The sequence below is a fragment of the Aquarana catesbeiana genome, linkage group LG07 (genome assembly GCF_042186555.1).
Source record: "Aquarana catesbeiana isolate 2022-GZ linkage group LG07, ASM4218655v1, whole genome shotgun sequence".
NCBI lineage: Eukaryota > Metazoa > Chordata > Amphibia > Anura > Ranidae > Aquarana > Aquarana catesbeiana.
Window position 1 is genome coordinate 194,356,640 of NC_133330.1, and position 18,933 is coordinate 194,375,572.

Consider the following 18,933-nt stretch of genomic DNA (forward strand, 5'->3'; position numbering starts at 1 on the left):
TTTTTTTTTTTTTTTTTTACAAAATTGTCATATTATCAGGCTATTTATCATCACAGCATATGCATGCAAGTTACACCCCAAAATACATTCTGCTACTCTTCCCGAGTATGGCGATACCACGTGTGTGTGAGACTTTTACACAGCCTGGCCACATACAGAGGACCAACATTGAAGTAGCACCTTCAGGCGTTCTACAAGCATAAATGACACATCTCATTTCTTAACCACCTATTACACTTTTGAAGGCCCTGGAGCACCAGGACAATGGAATTGCCCACAAAATGAATCCATTTTGGAAAGAAAACACCCCAACGTATAATCTATGAGGCATAATAAGTCTTTTGAATGGTTCATTTTTTTTTTTTTTTTCCCAGAAGTTTTTGGAAAATGTGGAAAAAAATGAAAACGTATATTATTTTTTTTTTTTTTTTTACACAAATTTGTCAATTTTTAAGATATTTCTAACACATAGCATGTATATAGCAAAAATTACACCCCAAAATACATTCTGCTACTCTTCCCGAGTATGGCGATACCACATGTGTGAGACTTTTACACAGCCTGGCCACATACAGAGGCCCAACATTGAAGTAGTACCGTCAGGCGTTCTAGGAGCATAAATTGCACCATCTCATTTAATTCCTACCTATCACACTTTTGAAGGTCCTTGAGCACCAGGACAGTGGAATTGCCCACAAAATGATCACATTTTGGAAAGCAAACACCCCAAGGTATATTCTATGAGGCATGGGCTGCAAATAGGTACTCGGGTAACTTGATCTGCAGACAGGTACTCGGGTACTCTGGCCTGGTGACAGGTGCTCGGGTACTCTGGCCTGGTGACAGGTGCTCGGGTACTCTGGCCTGGTGACAGGTGCTCGGGTACTCTGGCCTGGTGACAGGTGCTCGGGTACTCTGGCCTGGTGACAGGTGCTCGGGTACTCTGGCCTGGTGACAGGTGCTCGGGTACTCTGGCCTGGTGACAGGTGCTCGGGTACTCTGGCCTGGTGACAGGTGCTCGGGTACTCTGGCCTGGTGACAGGTGCTCGGGTACTCTGGCCTGGTGACAGGTGCTCGGGTACTCTGGCCTGGTGACAGGTGCTCGGGTACTCTGGCCTGGTGACAGGTGCTCGGGTACTCTGGCCTGGTGACAGGTGCTCGGGTACTCTGGCCTGGTGACAGGTGCTCGGGTACTCTGGCCTGGTGACAGGTGCTCGGGTACTCTGGCCTGGTGACAGGTGCTCGGGTACTCTGGCCTGGTGACAGGTGCTCGGGTACTCTGGCCTGGTGACAGGTGCTCGGGTACTCTGGCCTGGTGACAGGTGCTCGGGTACTCTGGCCTGGTGACAGGTGCTCGGGTACTCTGGCCTGGTGACAGGTGCTCGGGTACTCTGGCCTGGTGACAGGTGCTCGGGTACTCTGGCCTGGTGACAGGTGCTCGGGTACTCTGGCCTGGTGACAGGTGCTCGGGTACTCTGGCCTGGTGACAGGTGCTCGGGTACTCTGGCCTGGTGACAGGTGCTCGGGTACTCTGGCCTGGTGACAGGTGCTCGGGTACTCTGGCCTGGTGACAGGTGCTCGGGTACTCTGGCCTGGTGACAGGTGCTCGGGTACTCTGGCCTGGTGACAGGTGCTCGGGTACTCTGGCCTGGTGACAGGTGCTCGGGTACTCTGGCCTGGTGACAGGTGCTCGGGTACTCTGGCCTGGTGACAGGTGCTCGGGTACTCTGGCCTGGTGACAGGTGCTCGGGTACTCTGGCCTGGTGACAGGTGCTCGGGTACTCTGGCCTGGTGACAGGTGCTCGGGTACTCTGGCCTGGTGACAGGTGCTCGGGTACTCTGGCCTGGTGACAGGTGCTCGGGTACTCTGGCCTGGTGACAGGTGCTCGGGTACTCTGGCCTGGTGACAGGTGCTCGGGTACTCTGGCCTGGTGACAGGTGCTCGGGTACTCTGGCCTGGTGACAGGTGCTCGGGTACTCTGGCCTGGTGACAGGTGCTCGGGTACTCTGGCCTGGTGACAGGTGCTCGGGTACTCTGGCCTGGTGACAGGTGCTCGGGTACTCTGGCCTGGTGACAGGTGCTCGGGTACTCTGGCCTGGTGACAGGTGCTCGGGTACTCTGGCCTGGTGACAGGTGCTCGGGTACTCTGGCCTGGTGACAGGTGCTCGGGTACTCTGGCCTGGTGACAGGTGCTCGGGTACTCTGGCCTGGTGACAGGTGCTCGGGTACTCTGGCCTGGTGACAGGTGCTCGGGTACTCTGGCCTGGTGACAGGTGCTCGGGTACTCTGGCCTGGTGACAGGTGCTCGGGTACTCTGGCCTGGTGACAGGTGCTCGGGTACTCTGGCCTGGTGACAGGTGCTCGGGTACTCTGGCCTGGTGACAGGTGCTCGGGTACTCTGGCCTGGTGACAGGTGCTCGGGTACTCTGGCCTGGTGACAGGTGCTCGGGTACTCTGGCCTGGTGACAGGTGCTCGGGTACTCTGGCCTGGTGACAGGTGCTCGGGTACTCTGGCCTGGTGACAGGTGCTCGGGTACTCTGGCCTGGTGACAGGTGCTCGGGTACTCTGGCCTGGTGACAGGTGCTCGGGTACTCTGGCCTGGTGACAGGTGCTCGGGTACTCTGGCCTGGTGACAGGTGCTCGGGTACTCTGGCCTGGTGACAGGTGCTCGGGTACTCTGGCCTGGTGACAGGTGCTCGGGTACTCTGGCCTGGTGACAGGTGCTCGGGTACTCTGGCCTGGTGACAGGTGCTCGGGTACTCTGGCCTGGTGACAGGTGCTCGGGTACTCTGGCCTGGTGACAGGTGCTCGGGTACTCTGGCCTGGTGACAGGTGCTCGGGTACTCTGGCCTGGTGACAGGTGCTCGGGTACTCTGGCCTGGTGACAGGTGCTCGGGTACTCTGGCCTGGTGACAGGTGCTCGGGTACTCTGGCCTGGTGACAGGTGCTCGGGTACTCTGGCCTGGTGACAGGTGCTCGGGTACTCTGGCCTGGTGACAGGTGCTCGGGTACTCTGGCCTGGTGACAGGTGCTCGGGTACTCTGGCCTGGTGACAGGTGCTCGGGTACTCTGGCCTGGTGACAGGTGCTCGGGTACTCTGGCCTGGTGACAGGTGCTCGGGTACTCTGGCCTGGTGACAGGTGCTCGGGTACTCTGGCCTGGTGACAGGTGCTCGGGTACTCTGGCCTGGTGACAGGTGCTCGGGTACTCTGGCCTGGTGACAGGTGCTCGGGTACTCTGGCCTGGTGACAGGTGCTCGGGTACTCTGGCCTGGTGACAGGTGCTCGGGTACTCTGGCCTGGTGACAGGTGCTCGGGTACTCTGGCCTGGTGACAGGTGCTCGGGTACTCTGGCCTGGTGACAGGTGCTCGGGTACTCTGGCCTGGTGACAGGTGCTCGGGTACTCTGGCCTGGTGACAGGTGCTCGGGTACTCTGGCCTGGTGACAGGTGCTCGGGTACTCTGGCCTGGTGACAGGTGCTCGGGTACTCTGGCCTGGTGACGGGTGCTCGGGTACTCTGGCCTGGTGACGGGTGCTCGGGTACTCTGGCCTGGTGACGGGTGCTCGGGTACTCTGGCCTGGTGACGGGTGCTCGGGTACTCTGGCCTGGTGACGGGTGCTCGGGTACTCTGGCCTGGTGACGGGTGCTCGGGTACTCTGGCCTGGTGACGGGTGCTCGGGTACTCTGGCCTGGTGACGGGTGCTCGGGTACTCTGGCCTGGTGACGGGTGCTCGGGTACTCTGGCCTGGTGACGGGTGCTCGGGTACTCTGGCCTGGTGACGGGTGCTCGGGTACTCTGGCCTGGTGACGGGTGCTCGGGTACTCTGGCCTGGTGACGGGTGCTCGGGTACTCTGGCCTGGTGACGGGTGCTCGGGTACTCTGGCCTGGTGACGGGTGCTCGGGTACTCTGGCCTGGTGACGGGTGCTCGGGTACTCTGGCCTGGTGACGGGTGCTCGGGTACTCTGGCCTGGTGACGGGTGCTCGGGTACTCTGGCCTGGTGACGGGTGCTCGGGTACTCTGGCCTGGTGACGGGTGCTCGGGTACTCTGGCCTGGTGACGGGTGCTCGGGTACTCTGGCCTGGTGACGGGTGCTCGGGTACTCTGGCCTGGTGACGGGTGCTCGGGTACTCTGGCCTGGTGACGGGTGCTCGGGTACTCTGGCCTGGTGACGGGTGCTCGGGTACTCTGGCCTGGTGACGGGTGCTCGGGTACTCTGGCCTGGTGACGGGTGCTCGGGTACTCTGGCCTGGTGACGGGTGCTCGGGTACTCTGGCCTGGTGACGGGTGCTCGGGTACTCTGGCCTGGTGACGGGTGCTCGGGTACTCTGGCCTGGTGACGGGTGCTCGGGTACTCTGGCCTGGTGACGGGTGCTCGGGTACTCTGGCCTGGTGACGGGTGCTCGGGTACTCTGGCCTGGTGACGGGTGCTCGGGTACTCTGGCCTGGTGACGGGTGCTCGGGTACTCTGGCCTGGTGACGGGTGCTCGGGTACTCTGGCCTGGTGACGGGTGCTCGGGTACTCTGGCCTGGTGACGGGTGCTCGGGTACTCTGGCCTGGTGACGGGTGCTCGGGTACTCTGGCCTGGTGACGGGTGCTCGGGTACTCTGGCCTGGTGACGGGTGCTCGGGTACTCTGGCCTGGTGACGGGTGCTCGGGTACTCTGGCCTGGTGACGGGTGCTCGGGTACTCTGGCCTGGTGACGGGTGCTCGGGTACTCTGGCCTGGTGACGGGTGCTCGGGTACTCTGGCCTGGTGACGGGTGCTCGGGTACTCTGGCCTGGTGACGGGTGCTCGGGTACTCTGGCCTGGTGACGGGTGCTCGGGTACTCTGGCCTGGTGACGGGTGCTCGGGTACTCTGGCCTGGTGACGGGTGCTCGGGTACTCTGGCCTGGTGACGGGTGCTCGGGTACTCTGGCCTGGTGACGGGTGCTCGGGTACTCTGGCCTGGTGACGGGTGCTCGGGTACTCTGGCCTGGTGACGGGTGCTCGGGTACTCTGGCCTGGTGACGGGTGCTCGGGTACTCTGGCCTGGTGACGGGTGCTCGGGTACTCTGGCCTGGTGACGGGTGCTCGGGTACTCTGGCCTGGTGACGGGTGCTCGGGTACTCTGGCCTGGTGACGGGTGCTCGGGTACTCTGGCCTGGTGACGGGTGCTCGGGTACTCTGGCCTGGTGACGGGTGCTCGGGTACTCTGGCCTGGTGACGGGTGCTCGGGTACTCTGGCCTGGTGACGGGTGCTCGGGTACTCTGGCCTGGTGACGGGTGCTCGGGTACTCTGGCCTGGTGACGGGTGCTCGGGTACTCTGGCCTGGTGACGGGTGCTCGGGTACTCTGGCCTGGTGACGGGTGCTCGGGTACTCTGGCCTGGTGACGGGTGCTCGGGTACTCTGGCCTGGTGACGGGTGCTCGGGTACTCTGGCCTGGTGACGGGTGCTCGGGTACTCTGGCCTGGTGACGGGTGCTCGGGTACTCTGGCCTGGTGACGGGTGCTCGGGTACTCTGGCCTGGTGACGGGTGCTCGGGTACTCTGGCCTGGTGACGGGTGCTCGGGTACTCTGGCCTGGTGACGGGTGCTCGGGTACTCTGGCCTGGTGACGGGTGCTCGGGTACTCTGGCCTGGTGACGGGTGCTCGGGTACTCTGGCCTGGTGACGGGTGCTCGGGTACTCTGGCCTGGTGACGGGTGCTCGGGTACTCTGGCCTGGTGACGGGTGCTCGGGTACTCTGGCCTGGTGACGGGTGCTCGGGTACTCTGGCCTGGTGACGGGTGCTCGGGTACTCTGGCCTGGTGACGGGTGCTCGGGTACTCTGGCCTGGTGACGGGTGCTCGGGTACTCTGGCCTGGTGACGGGTGCTCGGGTACTCTGGCCTGGTGACGGGTGCTCGGGTACTCTGGCCTGGTGACGGGTGCTCGGGTACTCTGGCCTGGTGACGGGTGCTCGGGTACTCTGGCCTGGTGACGGGTGCTCGGGTACTCTGGCCTGGTGACGGGTGCTCGGGTACTCTGGCCTGGTGACGGGTGCTCGGGTACTCTGGCCTGGTGACGGGTGCTCGGGTACTCTGGCCTGGTGACGGGTGCTCGGGTACTCTGGCCTGGTGACGGGTGCTCGGGTACTCTGGCCTGGTGACGGGTGCTCGGGTACTCTGGCCTGGTGACGGGTGCTCGGGTACTCTGGCCTGGTGACGGGTGCTCGGGTACTCTGGCCTGGTGACGGGTGCTCGGGTACTCTGGCCTGGTGACGGGTGCTCGGGTACTCTGGCCTGGTGACGGGTGCTCGGGTACTCTGGCCTGGTGACGGGTGCTCGGGTACTCTGGCCTGGTGACGGGTGCTCGGGTACTCTGGCCTGGTGACGGGTGCTCGGGTACTCTGGCCTGGTGACGGGTGCTCGGGTACTCTGGCCTGGTGACGGGTGCTCGGGTACTCTGGCCTGGTGACGGGTGCTCGGGTACTCTGGCCTGGTGACGGGTGCTCGGGTACTCTGGCCTGGTGACGGGTGCTCGGGTACTCTGGCCTGGTGACGGGTGCTCGGGTACTCTGGCCTGGTGACGGGTGCTCGGGTACTCTGGCCTGGTGACGGGTGCTCGGGTACTCTGGCCTGGTGACGGGTGCTCGGGTACTCTGGCCTGGTGACGGGTGCTCGGGTACTCTGGCCTGGTGACGGGTGCTCGGGTACTCTGGCCTGGTGACGGGTGCTCGGGTACTCTGGCCTGGTGACGGGTGCTCGGGTACTCTGGCCTGGTGACGGGTGCTCGGGTACTCTGGCCTGGTGACGGGTGCTCGGGTACTCTGGCCTGGTGACGGGTGCTCGGGTACTCTGGCCTGGTGACGGGTGCTCGGGTACTCTGGCCTGGTGACGGGTGCTCGGGTACTCTGGCCTGGTGACGGGTGCTCGGGTACTCTGGCCTGGTGACGGGTGCTCGGGTACTCTGGCCTGGTGACGGGTGCTCGGGTACTCTGGCCTGGTGACGGGTGCTCGGGTACTCTGGCCTGGTGACGGGTGCTCGGGTACTCTGGCCTGGTGACGGGTGCTCGGGTACTCTGGCCTGGTGACGGGTGCTCGGGTACTCTGGCCTGGTGACGGGTGCTCGGGTACTCTGGCCTGGTGACGGGTGCTCGGGTACTCTGGCCTGGTGACGGGTGCTCGGGTACTCTGGCCTGGTGACGGGTGCTCGGGTACTCTGGCCTGGTGACGGGTGCTCGGGTACTCTGGCCTGGTGACGGGTGCTCGGGTACTCTGGCCTGGTGACGGGTGCTCGGGTACTCTGGCCTGGTGACGGGTGCTCGGGTACTCTGGCCTGGTGACGGGTGCTCGGGTACTCTGGCCTGGTGACGGGTGCTCGGGTACTCTGGCCTGGTGACGGGTGCTCGGGTACTCTGGCCTGGTGACGGGTGCTCGGGTACTCTGGCCTGGTGACGGGTGCTCGGGTACTCTGGCCTGGTGACGGGTGCTCGGGTACTCTGGCCTGGTGACGGGTGCTCGGGTACTCTGGCCTGGTGACGGGTGCTCGGGTACTCTGGCCTGGTGACGGGTGCTCGGGTACTCTGGCCTGGTGACGGGTGCTCGGGTACTCTGGCCTGGTGACGGGTGCTCGGGTACTCTGGCCTGGTGACGGGTGCTCGGGTACTCTGGCCTGGTGACGGGTGCTCGGGTACTCTGGCCTGGTGACGGGTGCTCGGGTACTCTGGCCTGGTGACGGGTGCTCGGGTACTCTGGCCTGGTGACGGGTGCTCGGGTACTCTGGCCTGGTGACGGGTGCTCGGGTACTCTGGCCTGGTGACGGGTGCTCGGGTACTCTGGCCTGGTGACGGGTGCTCGGGTACTCTGGCCTGGTGACGGGTGCTCGGGTACTCTGATGGACTGTGACAGGTCCTCTTTATTGGGGGGGGCGCAATCAGTGATTGGTGTACACTGTAAGTGGTAACGAGATGTTAACGCAATCTCCTTCTCACACACGATCGGTGTGTGAGGAGTAGGGCTGGGGAAAAATCGATTTAAATCTTGAATCAAGTTGAGAGGTCAAATCGATTCAAAATTTAAGCAAATCGATTCGATTTTTTTTTTTTTTTTTCATCGCGCTGGTCCTGAGGAGCTGCGGGCAGGAGTTTTTAGGTGAGGCTGTGGCTTCGGACTAGGACTAGGACTAGGCCAAAGCTGCGGCCTCGCCTAAAAACTCCTGCCCGCAGCTCCTCAGGACCGGCGCGGTGTCAAAAAAAAAAAAAAAATTTGAATCGTGAATCGAGTTTTTTTTTTTTTTTTTTTTTTGATAAATCTCCCAGCCCTAGTGAGGAGGAGAACCCGGTAACATGTTGTTACCACTCTGTTTACATTTATTGATTGGCTGTGAAAGGGTCACAGCCGATCACGTGGTAAACAGCCGCTGGCCAATGGCTGTTTACCAGCGTCGGTGACGAGCATTGTTCTTGGGAACACGCTGCCATTGACGTGCACGCGCAGCACGCTCGTGATCGCGCTCGTGCACCGTGCAAAGTGGGGGAGGTACCATCTGTGAACGACTGTGACTTGATCACGGCTGATCACGTGGTAAACAGCTATGCCCAATGCCCATATGACGCCCATCCAGAAAGAGCCGCGCCGCCTGGCCATCATATGACGGGCGGCAAGCGGTTAATTTATCACGTTCTCCTCAAGCATATTTTTTGAAGAATAGACATGGCCACCAGATCTCTCTCTCTCTCCCTCTGTCCCTCTCTCTCCCTCTGTCCCTCTCTCTCCCTCTGTCCCTCTCTCTCCCTCTGTCCCTCTCTCTCCCTCTGTCCCTCTCTCTCCCTCTGTCCCTCTCTCTCCCTCTGTCCCTCTCTCTCCCTCTCTCCCTCCACCATTCAAACCCAACCCCAATACCCTCTCATTTAGACTTAAGACAAATCAGCATTTATTGGGGCAGTACTTCTCAAAAGATTATATTATTGGCTGTACTTTGGCCTCTAGGGGGCAGCATTTGTCCATGAATCGCCACTGTCCGAACTGGGTCAAATCTTCATATACATCTTGGCCTTTGATCTTCTGTAGCTTAACCCATCAGTCATCTTGGCAGCAGTGGCTTTCTTTGAAGCTTTGTTTGCAGACATGCTAATCAAGCACGTCAATCTTTATCACACCAGGTGTTCTGTAGCCAGGCTCTACTCCCCTGTCAGGGGGCATGAATCAACACCCTGCTGGGTCAACTTGCAACTTCCAACTTAGGCCTTCTGGCTGTATCAACCAGGACGTAAACCTCCAGAAATATGATATTAGATCATGTTGCTATCCAACATCTGTCATATCCTAGGTAGCCCATTCCCAGTTGGAACACACTGAGGGAGCACAGTTAACTCCTTGATCGCCCCCTAGTGTTTAACCCCTTCCCTGTCAGTGATATTTATACAGTGATCAGTGGCTATTTGAAGCTCTGACCGCTGTATAAATTTTCAATGGTCCCATAATAGTGTCCGATCTGTCCGCCGCAATGTCGCAGTCCCGATTTAAAAATTGCAGATCACCGCCATTAGTAGTAAAAAAAAAATAAATAAATAAATAAAATGACATATAAATCTACCCCCTTTTTTTTTTTTTTTTATTTATTTTTTTTTGTTACCAAAAATATGTAGTAGAATATATATCGGCCTAAAGTGTATGTGTGTGTGTGTGTGTGTGTGTGTGTATATATGTATATATGTATGTATGTATATATGTATGTATATATATATATATATATATATATATATATATATATATATATATATATATATATATATATATATAAATATTTTTTGTTTATAGCGCAAAAAACAGAACGTAGAGGTGATCAATTACCACCAAAAGAAAGCTCTATTTGTGGGTGAAAAAAAGGCATGTCAATTTTGTTTGGGTACAACGACGCACGACCGCGCAATTGTCAGTTAAAGTGACGCAGTGCCGTATCTCAAAAAATGCTCTGGTCATTAAGGGGGTAAAATCTTCCAGGGCTGAAGTGGTTAAAATCCCTTTCATCGGAATCCGAGACTGACACCAAGCTTTCCTCCAGTATCCCTCGATCAGGTGTCACCTGCCTAGAGCTGCACGATTCTGGCTAAAATGAGAATCACGATTTTTTTGCTTAGAGGATAGATCCTGATTCTCTTGCGATTCTCGCGGCGTAATATCATCTTTCACGTTAAAACAAAAAAAATTGTGCTAACTTTGCTGTTTCGTTATTTTTTTTATTTATTGAAGTGTATTTTTTTCCCAAAAAATTGCATTTGAAAGACCGCTGGGAAAATACAGTATGACATAAAATATTGCAGCAATTGCCATTTTATTCCCTAGGGTCTCTGCTAAAATATATATGTATATATAATGTTTGGGGGTTCCAAGTAATTTTTTTTATCAAAAAATATTGATTTTAACTTAAAGTGTCAGAAAAAGATTAAGGCCCCTTTCACACGATCGGACCTGAACGGGCGCTCCATGTTAGCCTATGGAGCGACGGATGTCAGCGGAGACATGTCCGCTGACATCCGACCTGGTCCGATCCGCTAAAAGCAGACGGATGGCCCTACGTCCAGATCCATCGCTATCGTTTTCATCCGATCCCTCCATAGGCGGCAGCGGCGCCTGACCAGCCCCTCCCCGCTCAGTGAGCAGAGAGGGACCTGTCCTCCGCTGGCTCAGCGGAGATCAACGGAGAAATCTCCCGCTGAGCCGGTGGACCGAGGCAGGCTCCGTGGAAGCGGAGTCCGCCTCGTGTGAAAGGGGCCTTAGACTTTAAGTGGTTAAACTTTCTGCATTTACAGTTGTTTAAAACTTGGCAAATTGCCTGGGTTATTTGTTTACACAGAAGTTCTATCCCTTTGATCTAAGAAGGAAGCTTGGTTATAAACTTGGCAGACTGCCCGATGCTTTCTTTTGACAGCTGAGTGAGCAGATAATCTCTCCACTTGTTTATATGAAAGAATCAGCAAACTCAGCAGGACAGATCGTCAGAGGGGGTGAATCGAGATCACAATTTTTTAACGATTAATTGTGCAGCTCTACACCTGCCTGAAAGAAGGGGTTATCGGCATCACCCTGGTGCTGGTGCCAGATGTGCTGGTGCCGGGATCTGCCCCGGAATCCTGTGCACGAGGTTTGAACAACTTTAGATCTGCTTCATCTTCTTTTTCATTGAATCCATTACATTTTTGAATAGCGGGGTTTTCTTTTTTGACCAGGTTATTAATGTAATCTTGACATATGTCCTTTTTCCAACCAGAGGGCATTTTCCTAGTACAGACTGGGCATCTCTTCCTAGAAGCATCTGCCTTTTTTGGGGGCTCTCGATGATTATGATGATTATTATTATTATGATTATTATTATTATTATTATTATTATTTTATTTGTTTTATTTTTTTGTCCTGCAAATAACCAAAGGATAAACCAAACCAGTGTTACTTCAACTGAAGCATAAAACTGAATGGAAAGAAAACACTCAGGTGGATAGAAGAAATTCCTGCCTTAGAATTTTGAAAAAAGGCCCACCACCAGGACTTGTGCTGCTGCTATATGTGACTCAACCCTACAACTAGAGGGAGGTTATACCCCTGCATCTACAAAAAATGTCCCAGTGCCTGCACCACAGGAGGGTAAGAAATGGAAGATGGGAGCCCCCTAGCTCCCGTTGCCTTACCTTAGGGCCAAAGTTAAGTGATGGCGCCTCCAGACCTGCATCCGCAGTCCCCAGGTCTTCCATGTTCACTGTCCAGGAAGTAACCCAGCGCCATCTTCTGCCAGTGCCCTTTATTTACACTGGTGAGGAGGACCCGGAACGGCTCTGTGGATATGGTGCCGTCCCTGTGGATAACGTGCCTGCCTTCCTCTCCCTGGTACAGGCCAGGATTTCCTCCTGTGGGTGTACCAAGATGGCCACCGCATGACTTCCTGTCACCTCATCACTTCCTGCCTGTGCGCCAGAAGTGACGTCATCAGCCCGTGCCCGTGAGACTGCTTCAACCACACGAGGATGCCAGACATGGAGAGAGGCGTGGGTGGTCTGAGGTGAAGCTGGAGGTCTGGGGATGGCTTCCTGGAATCCATCTGCCCTTAGCTCAGGCATGCATGCAGGAGGGTGTACTTAGCTGAGAAAACAACCCCTTCTTCTGAAGAGTCTTGGGATGTATGGCATCATCTGCCTAGGCCAGAAACCAGGAAGAAGCTGAAGAAATGTACAAAAAAAGGTTTACAACGAGCAAATATGATATACTTTTCCTACCTATTTACTAGTGTTAGCAGCATAAGGAAAAAAAATATTCAATGTCAATTGAGAGGGTGAAGCTCTACTTTAATAAAATACCTGCTGTAATTTTAAAGGCACATGTTACTTTTTTTTTTTTTTTTTTCTCAACCTTCTCACAGCCAGAAATCATTCAATCTATAGGGGGCTCATTCACCCAGCCCTTGTCACCACTCTGAAAAGCAATCTGCAGTGAATTTCTGGGGTAGCACTGTGGCCAAATGGTTAGCACTTTCGCTTAGCAACACTAGGGTCATTGGTTCAAATCCCAAATATGACGCTACCTTCGTGGAGTTTGCATGTTCCCCCTGTACCCGCGTGGGTTTCCTCCGGGTTCTCGGGTTTCCTCCTAAATTCTAAAGACATGCTGATAGGTTAATTGGCTCCTGTCTAAATTGGCCCTAGTTATGTGTATGTATAAATGTCAACAGGGACCTTAGATTTTAAGCTCCTTGAGGGCAGGGACTGATGTGAATGTACAATATATAGTTTGTGTAAAGCGCTGAAATAATAATAAAAAAAAAAAAAAAAAATTCAGAGGGCGATTGGCAAACCACTAAGAGGCGATATGTCACCTCTTTGCTGCCTGTTTTTAAAGGGTTGTTTGTTGTTTTAATTAAAAAAAAAAGTCATACTAACCTGCTCTGTGCAAGGGTTTTGCACAGAGCGGCCTCGATCCTCCTTTTCTGGGGTCCCCCAGGTGCGCTCCTGGCCCCTCCCTCTTCATTGAGTGCACCCCCACGGAGAGCAGCATTCCATGGGGGCACTCGTTCGTGTGCGCTCCCGCGTCCTGCTACTGCGTCCATTGACACAGACAGCAGGACTCGGCTTCGGCTCCCATGTCACTGGATTTGATTGACAGTAGCAAGAGCCATTTGCTCCCGCTGCTGTCAATTATTCTATCCAATGAGGACCCAAGACGGTGACTGGGAACTGCTGGGCTTGTCCTTGACGCTGGAACGATCGGGTTCAGGTAAGAAAAAGGGGGGGGGGGGGGGGGGGAGAGCTGCAGCACAGGTTTTTCACCTTAATGCATTAGGGTGAAAAACCTTGAGATTTTACAACTCCTTTAACCCATTCCAAACATATAGTGGGTTTTTTGCAAATTTAATGGTAAACATGGAAATGTAAGCACTGAAAGTGCATATTTACTTAAAGGAGTTGCCCACCCCTCCATAGTTCAGTGCTACAATAAGCGTGGAGGAGCAGAGCAGGAGAGCTGCTGACTGACGGGCAGCAACTTTCCACTCTGGGAGATGAGAACCAAACCATCAGCAGTGTTTGGTGGCTCAGTTCTCAGTGAAGAGGTGGCGGGGGACAGATGCATCGGTTCAATGCTGCATCCACCTAAGTAAGTATGAGTCTTAAGAATTCATAAGAAAAGAGAAGTGTTTTTTTTTTTTTTTTAAGTTGCTGTTAAGCCATTATGGGTCCTTAGTAGAATCCCCTCCTGTTTATAACCTGTTATATCGCTCACTGCCTTTGATTTATAATGTGGAGCAATACCTTATTTTGAAGGGCCACTGTGCAGTCAGCTGATGTCCCGACGCTCTCCTGCCCTGCTCTGAGGACTGCTGAGGTTCCCTTTGACGTCAGCCGGGAGGAGAGCCTTGGACAGTCAGGTGACCGCTCAGCGGCGCCCTTCAGTAAGGTATTGCGCGTCTTCATTTTTATAAAACCAAGGCAGAGAGCGATATAACCGGTTATAACAGTGGGGATTCTACCAAGGACGGATCGTTATTTTACATTGTATAGCAGCAGGGAGGGAGGGGCGGGGAGGACACTGGTCACACACAGAGCTGACGGGGAGGGGAGGGGAGGGGAGGGGAGGGGGGAGAGGACACAGGAGAACAGAGAAGAGCTGCGGATGACAGGGGCATGTAAACTAACCACGGTGTCAGGGCTCAGCAGCCATGATAAACCGTGGTCAGTTTACCTGGCTGATCCTGCAAGTTTCTGCCCTCCCCCTGTATTTCAGGTGATACAGGGGGGCCAAATTAAATAGCACAAGCACTGTGCTGTATAACATGCTTTTAACCACTTCCCTACCCGCCTATAGTAATATGACGTCCACAGATGGGATCTCCCATCCTGGGTGGACGTCATATGACGGCCTCGGGTTCCCGGTTGTCTAGGGGGCGCGCGCTGCGTTGCTCGGGACCCAGTGCGTGTGCCCGGCGGGCGCGATGTCCGCCGGGCACCCGCGATTGCCCGTTAACCGGGCCGGACCGTGGATCTCTGTGTGTAAACGCAGAGATCCACGTCCTGTCAGCTCAGAGGAGAGCGATCTGTGTTCCCAGAACGGAAGAACACTGATCGGTCTCCTCCCCTTTTTCGTCCCCTCCCCTTTTTCGTCCCCTCCCCCTACAGTTAGAAGCATTCCCTAGGAAACACATTTAACCCCTCCCCGCCCCCTAGTGGTTAACCCCTTCACTGCCTGTCACATTTACACAGTAATCAATGCAATTTTATAGCATTGATCGTTGTATAAATGTGAATGGTCCCAAAAATGTGTCAAGTGTTCGATGTGTCCGCCATAATGTCATGAAAAAAAAATTGCGATTGCCGCTATTACTAGTAAAAAAAAAAAAAAAAAAAATTTTTTTTTAAAAAATGCCATAAATCTATCCCGTATTTTATTGACGCTATAACTTTTGCGCAAACCAATCAATATGCGCTTATTGCGATTTTTTTTTATTTATTTTTTTTTTACCAAAAATATGTAGAAGAATATGTATCGGCCGAAACTGAGGAAAAAAATGTGTTTTTTTTTTTTTTTAAATTGGGATATTTATTATAGCAAAAAGTAAAAAATATTGTGTTTTTTTTTCAAAATTGTCGCTCTTCTTTTGTTTATAGCGCAAAAAATAAAAACCGCAGAGGTGATCAAATACCACCAAAAGAAAGCTCTATTTGTGGGGGGAAAAAAGGATGTAAATTTTGTTTGGGTACAACGTCGCACGACTGCGCAATTGTCGTTTAAATTGCGACAGCGCTGAAAACTAAAAATTGGTCTGGGAAGGAAGGGGGTGAAAATGCCCGGTATTGAACCAGTTAAAGAAACAGGGTGTGTGTGTGTGTGTGTGTGTGTGTGTGTGTGTGTGTGTATATATATATATATATATATATATATATATATATATATATATATAAAATTATACTGTATTTATTGGTGTATAACACGCATTCTTTAGCCCAGAAAATCCAGTACAAATAGCGTGTGCGTGTTATACGCCGATACTTCAGTTTTAGCTGCCTCGGAGGGGTCAGGACGAGCGGAGTCAGATTACAACAGTGAGAATCTCCTGTTTACTTGGCGGCCTCTGTAATAGGAAGTCCCGTCTCCTGGGCTGCAATTGGACCACTGTTCTGTCTATCATAGGAGATTCTCACTGTATGTAATCTTGTCTTGTCCCGCCCCCTTCCCTGTCCCCTCTAGGCTGCAGATGGGCATCGATCAGGCTGCACTGATAGCAGTGTTGAGGCTGCTGCATTGATGGCACTTGTGAGGTTGCATTCATGAGACTGCAGATAGGCATTGATGGCAATGGTGAGGCTGCAGATGGGCCCTGGCCCTTATTTTGCTTCAAAGTTCCTTATTTAAAATTTAAGTTTTTTCCAGAAACTTCCCTCTTAAAATGAATGTGCGTGTTATATGCCAATAAATACTGTATGTGTGTGTGTGTGTGTGTGTGTGTGTGTATATATGTGTATATAATGTGTGTGTGTGTGTATATGTATGTATGTATGTATGTGTGTGTGTGTGTGTGTGTGTATATGTATGTATGTATGTGTGTGTGTGTGTGTATATATGTATGTATGTGTGTGTGTGTGTGTGTATATGTATGTGTATGTGTATATATATATATATATATATATATATATATATATATATATATATATATATATAAAAAATTTTTATTAGGATTACAAACGCTTTTTTTTTAAAATGCATGTAATGTAGCATTTCATGCGGTTTAATTTTTTTTTTCCCTCCAGAACGCTCTCAAGAATTATCACTGTTGCAAGTGTTTGAGAAAATACTATGGCGAGATGAGACCAGAATACATTTATTGCACCAACAAAAATTGTCATTCCTCCTGAAGGACTCCTGTTTATTATTTTTGATATGTCGCATAAAGGCCACCAACCTAGTAACACCAGAGATATAAACAGAACATATGTATTATCTGCATGCAAAAATGTTAGGTCTCTAGTAACACACAAACTAGAGCCAAGGTTAAAGCTTCAGAAGAGGGAGACCATAGTTGAAGAGTCCCCTGGTCTGGAGAAGAGTTCAGACAAAGATGTCATTCAACAGCCTGAGCCTGAAATACGTCTGACTTTACAAAGGAGGCTCAGAACTGGATGCATCGAAAAAGATGACACGGTCAAAAATCCAGGTGAATGTGGTAAAGTCAAAACTCTCTTTGAAAAGCAGCAAGTGAATTCTGGATTAACACAATCCAACACAGTCAGCAATACAGCTAACAATCAACCTGAATTTAGAACAAAAGGTTTGAATGGTGCAAATTGGAAACCTTTCCAACCAAAATCTCTTGTAAATGGCCTAAAAACGCAAAATACACATGTGTCTAGATCTTGTGAGGACGTGAAGATTCCTTCTGGTAGGAATGCAAAGGGAAATGATACATCCAATAGTTCTGGCAACAAAGGGCAAGATCTAATAAAGACTCCTATTGCAAAAAATGGAGGTTTGGATAGACAGAAAACACCAAAGAGTGGAGCGTCTGGGCTCTACAGGTCTGCATCCACAAAGGAGCTAAGAAGCCCTGCCATAACACCAAAACGTCCAGTAAGCACATTACCTACCACCCCGAGAAGGATACCTGGTACAAATGGACGCCCAGAAAAAACGGGAGTACCCACTATTCCATCTGAATCTTTACATGTTAAAGATGAAGCGGTCAGCTTGCTTCTTAATGATGAGAATGAACATCGCAAAGAGGAGAACTGTGCAGTGACTGTCGCCGTGAGAGTTAGGCCATTCAGCAAAAGGTTTGTGAGATACATTTGTTGATGCTTTATAGTTCTACACTGACTATTTGTGTTCTGAAAATCCTTGTGGTTTTTTTGTTTTGTTTTTTTTTTTTTTTTTTTTTTTTTAAACTATGGCTCCCCATTTAAAAAAAAAAAAATCTGATACAGCACCTACTTAACGACTGCCCGCCTGTACGTCGCTGCCTACTTCCGGGTTTAGAGCACATGCACACCCCCTGGCCAGCTGACGGTGTGATCGTACACAGCGGGAGCCTGTCAACAAGTCCCCTGCTGATCGGATGTGTACATTCACAGTCGAGGGCTCTGTGTTGACATTTAACACAGAGCTCTGTACAGAGGGAGCAATCTGTCAGTTTCTCATTCCTGTAAAGCAGGAACTGAGAGATCATTAGTAAAAAGCAGCACACTTTACACACACTACACATAGGCACATATTTAATGCCCTAGATGTTAACACCTTCTCATCCAGTGTCACTAGTACAGTGACAGTGTATGGTATTATCAATGATCACTTTATTAATGTCACTGGTGGTGTCGGTGACAATTAGTCAGTTCCTCCAGCATCAGTTAGTGTCAGATTTTCCGCTACACTATCACAATCCCATTTTAAGTCGTTGATCGCTGCCATTAGCAGTATAAAGAAAATAAGAGTAAAAATTCCAGTGTATATATACCATAGTTTGTAAATGCTATGACTTTCATGCAAACCAATCAAGATACACTTGTTTGGATTTTTTTTTATCAAAAACGTAGCAGAATACATTTTAGCCAAAATTTTATTAAAACATTTTGATTTTAAAAACATTTTTTATTACATATGTTTTATAGCAGAAAAAAAATAGTTTTTATTTGTATTTATTGTTTATATCGCAAGAAAGAAGTAAACCCAGTGGTGATCAAATACCACCAAAAGAAAGCTCTGTTTGTGTGAAAAATTATATCAATTTTATTTGGGCACAGTGTTGCATGACTTGCATTTACCAGTTAAAGAGTTCGTCTCCTGTGAAAAAAATTAGTCAGCAGCTACAAAAACTGTGGCTGCTGACTATTAAAAAAACAGACACTCGCCTGTCCAATCCAGTCGGTTTCACCCGCTGTCTTCTTGCGTCGGCATCTCAACTATGGGTACCGAACTGTGGCAGCTTGCAGCTTCACAGCCGGGTGCCCACTGCGCATGCCCGAGCAGCGCTGTGCATCGTGAATGGTGGATGCAGTCTCTAGGACTTGTGTCCCAAAAAACTGCAGGGGGGAGGGAGAGAGGAGATCTTCCGGCTAGGTGGTGGAAGTGGGTACCTGTCAAAATCGGGTACCCGCTCCTCAAAAGTGCAAATTCTTCAAGAGGAGCGGGAGGATGAATCCTTAAAGCGGAATTTCCCCTTTTGGGTGGAGCTCTGCTTTAAAGTAGCACAGTGCCGATTAGCAAAAATTGACCTGGTCACGAAGGGGGTAAAATCTTTAGGAGCTGAAGTGGATAAAGTAAAATTCCAGTCTCATCCCAACTAGTCTTTAAAAATGTCCCCTCTCCTCTTCTAACATCTATGATCGCTGGGGGGGTGAAAATGTTGCAGGGGGTGTAGCTATAAGAAATCTTTTCAGTAGAGGCACAGACAGCAATAAAGTCTGAAGAGAGGCTCCAATTCATTCTGGCTTTATTTA

General features: G+C 51.8%; 1 protein-coding gene across 1 annotated transcript in view; it reads left to right on the plus strand.

Moving 5' to 3' along the window:
- KIF14 (kinesin family member 14) overlaps positions 1-18,933 on the plus strand; it is a 162,775-nt gene that overhangs the window by 22,044 nt on the left and 121,798 nt on the right. Inside the window, exon 2 of the mRNA XM_073592947.1 lies at positions 16,255-17,274. Within this exon, the coding sequence (XP_073449048.1) occupies positions 16,385-17,274 (890 nt within the window). The 5' untranslated portion in view covers positions 16,255-16,384. The remainder of the gene's footprint in view (positions 1-16,254; positions 17,275-18,933) is intronic.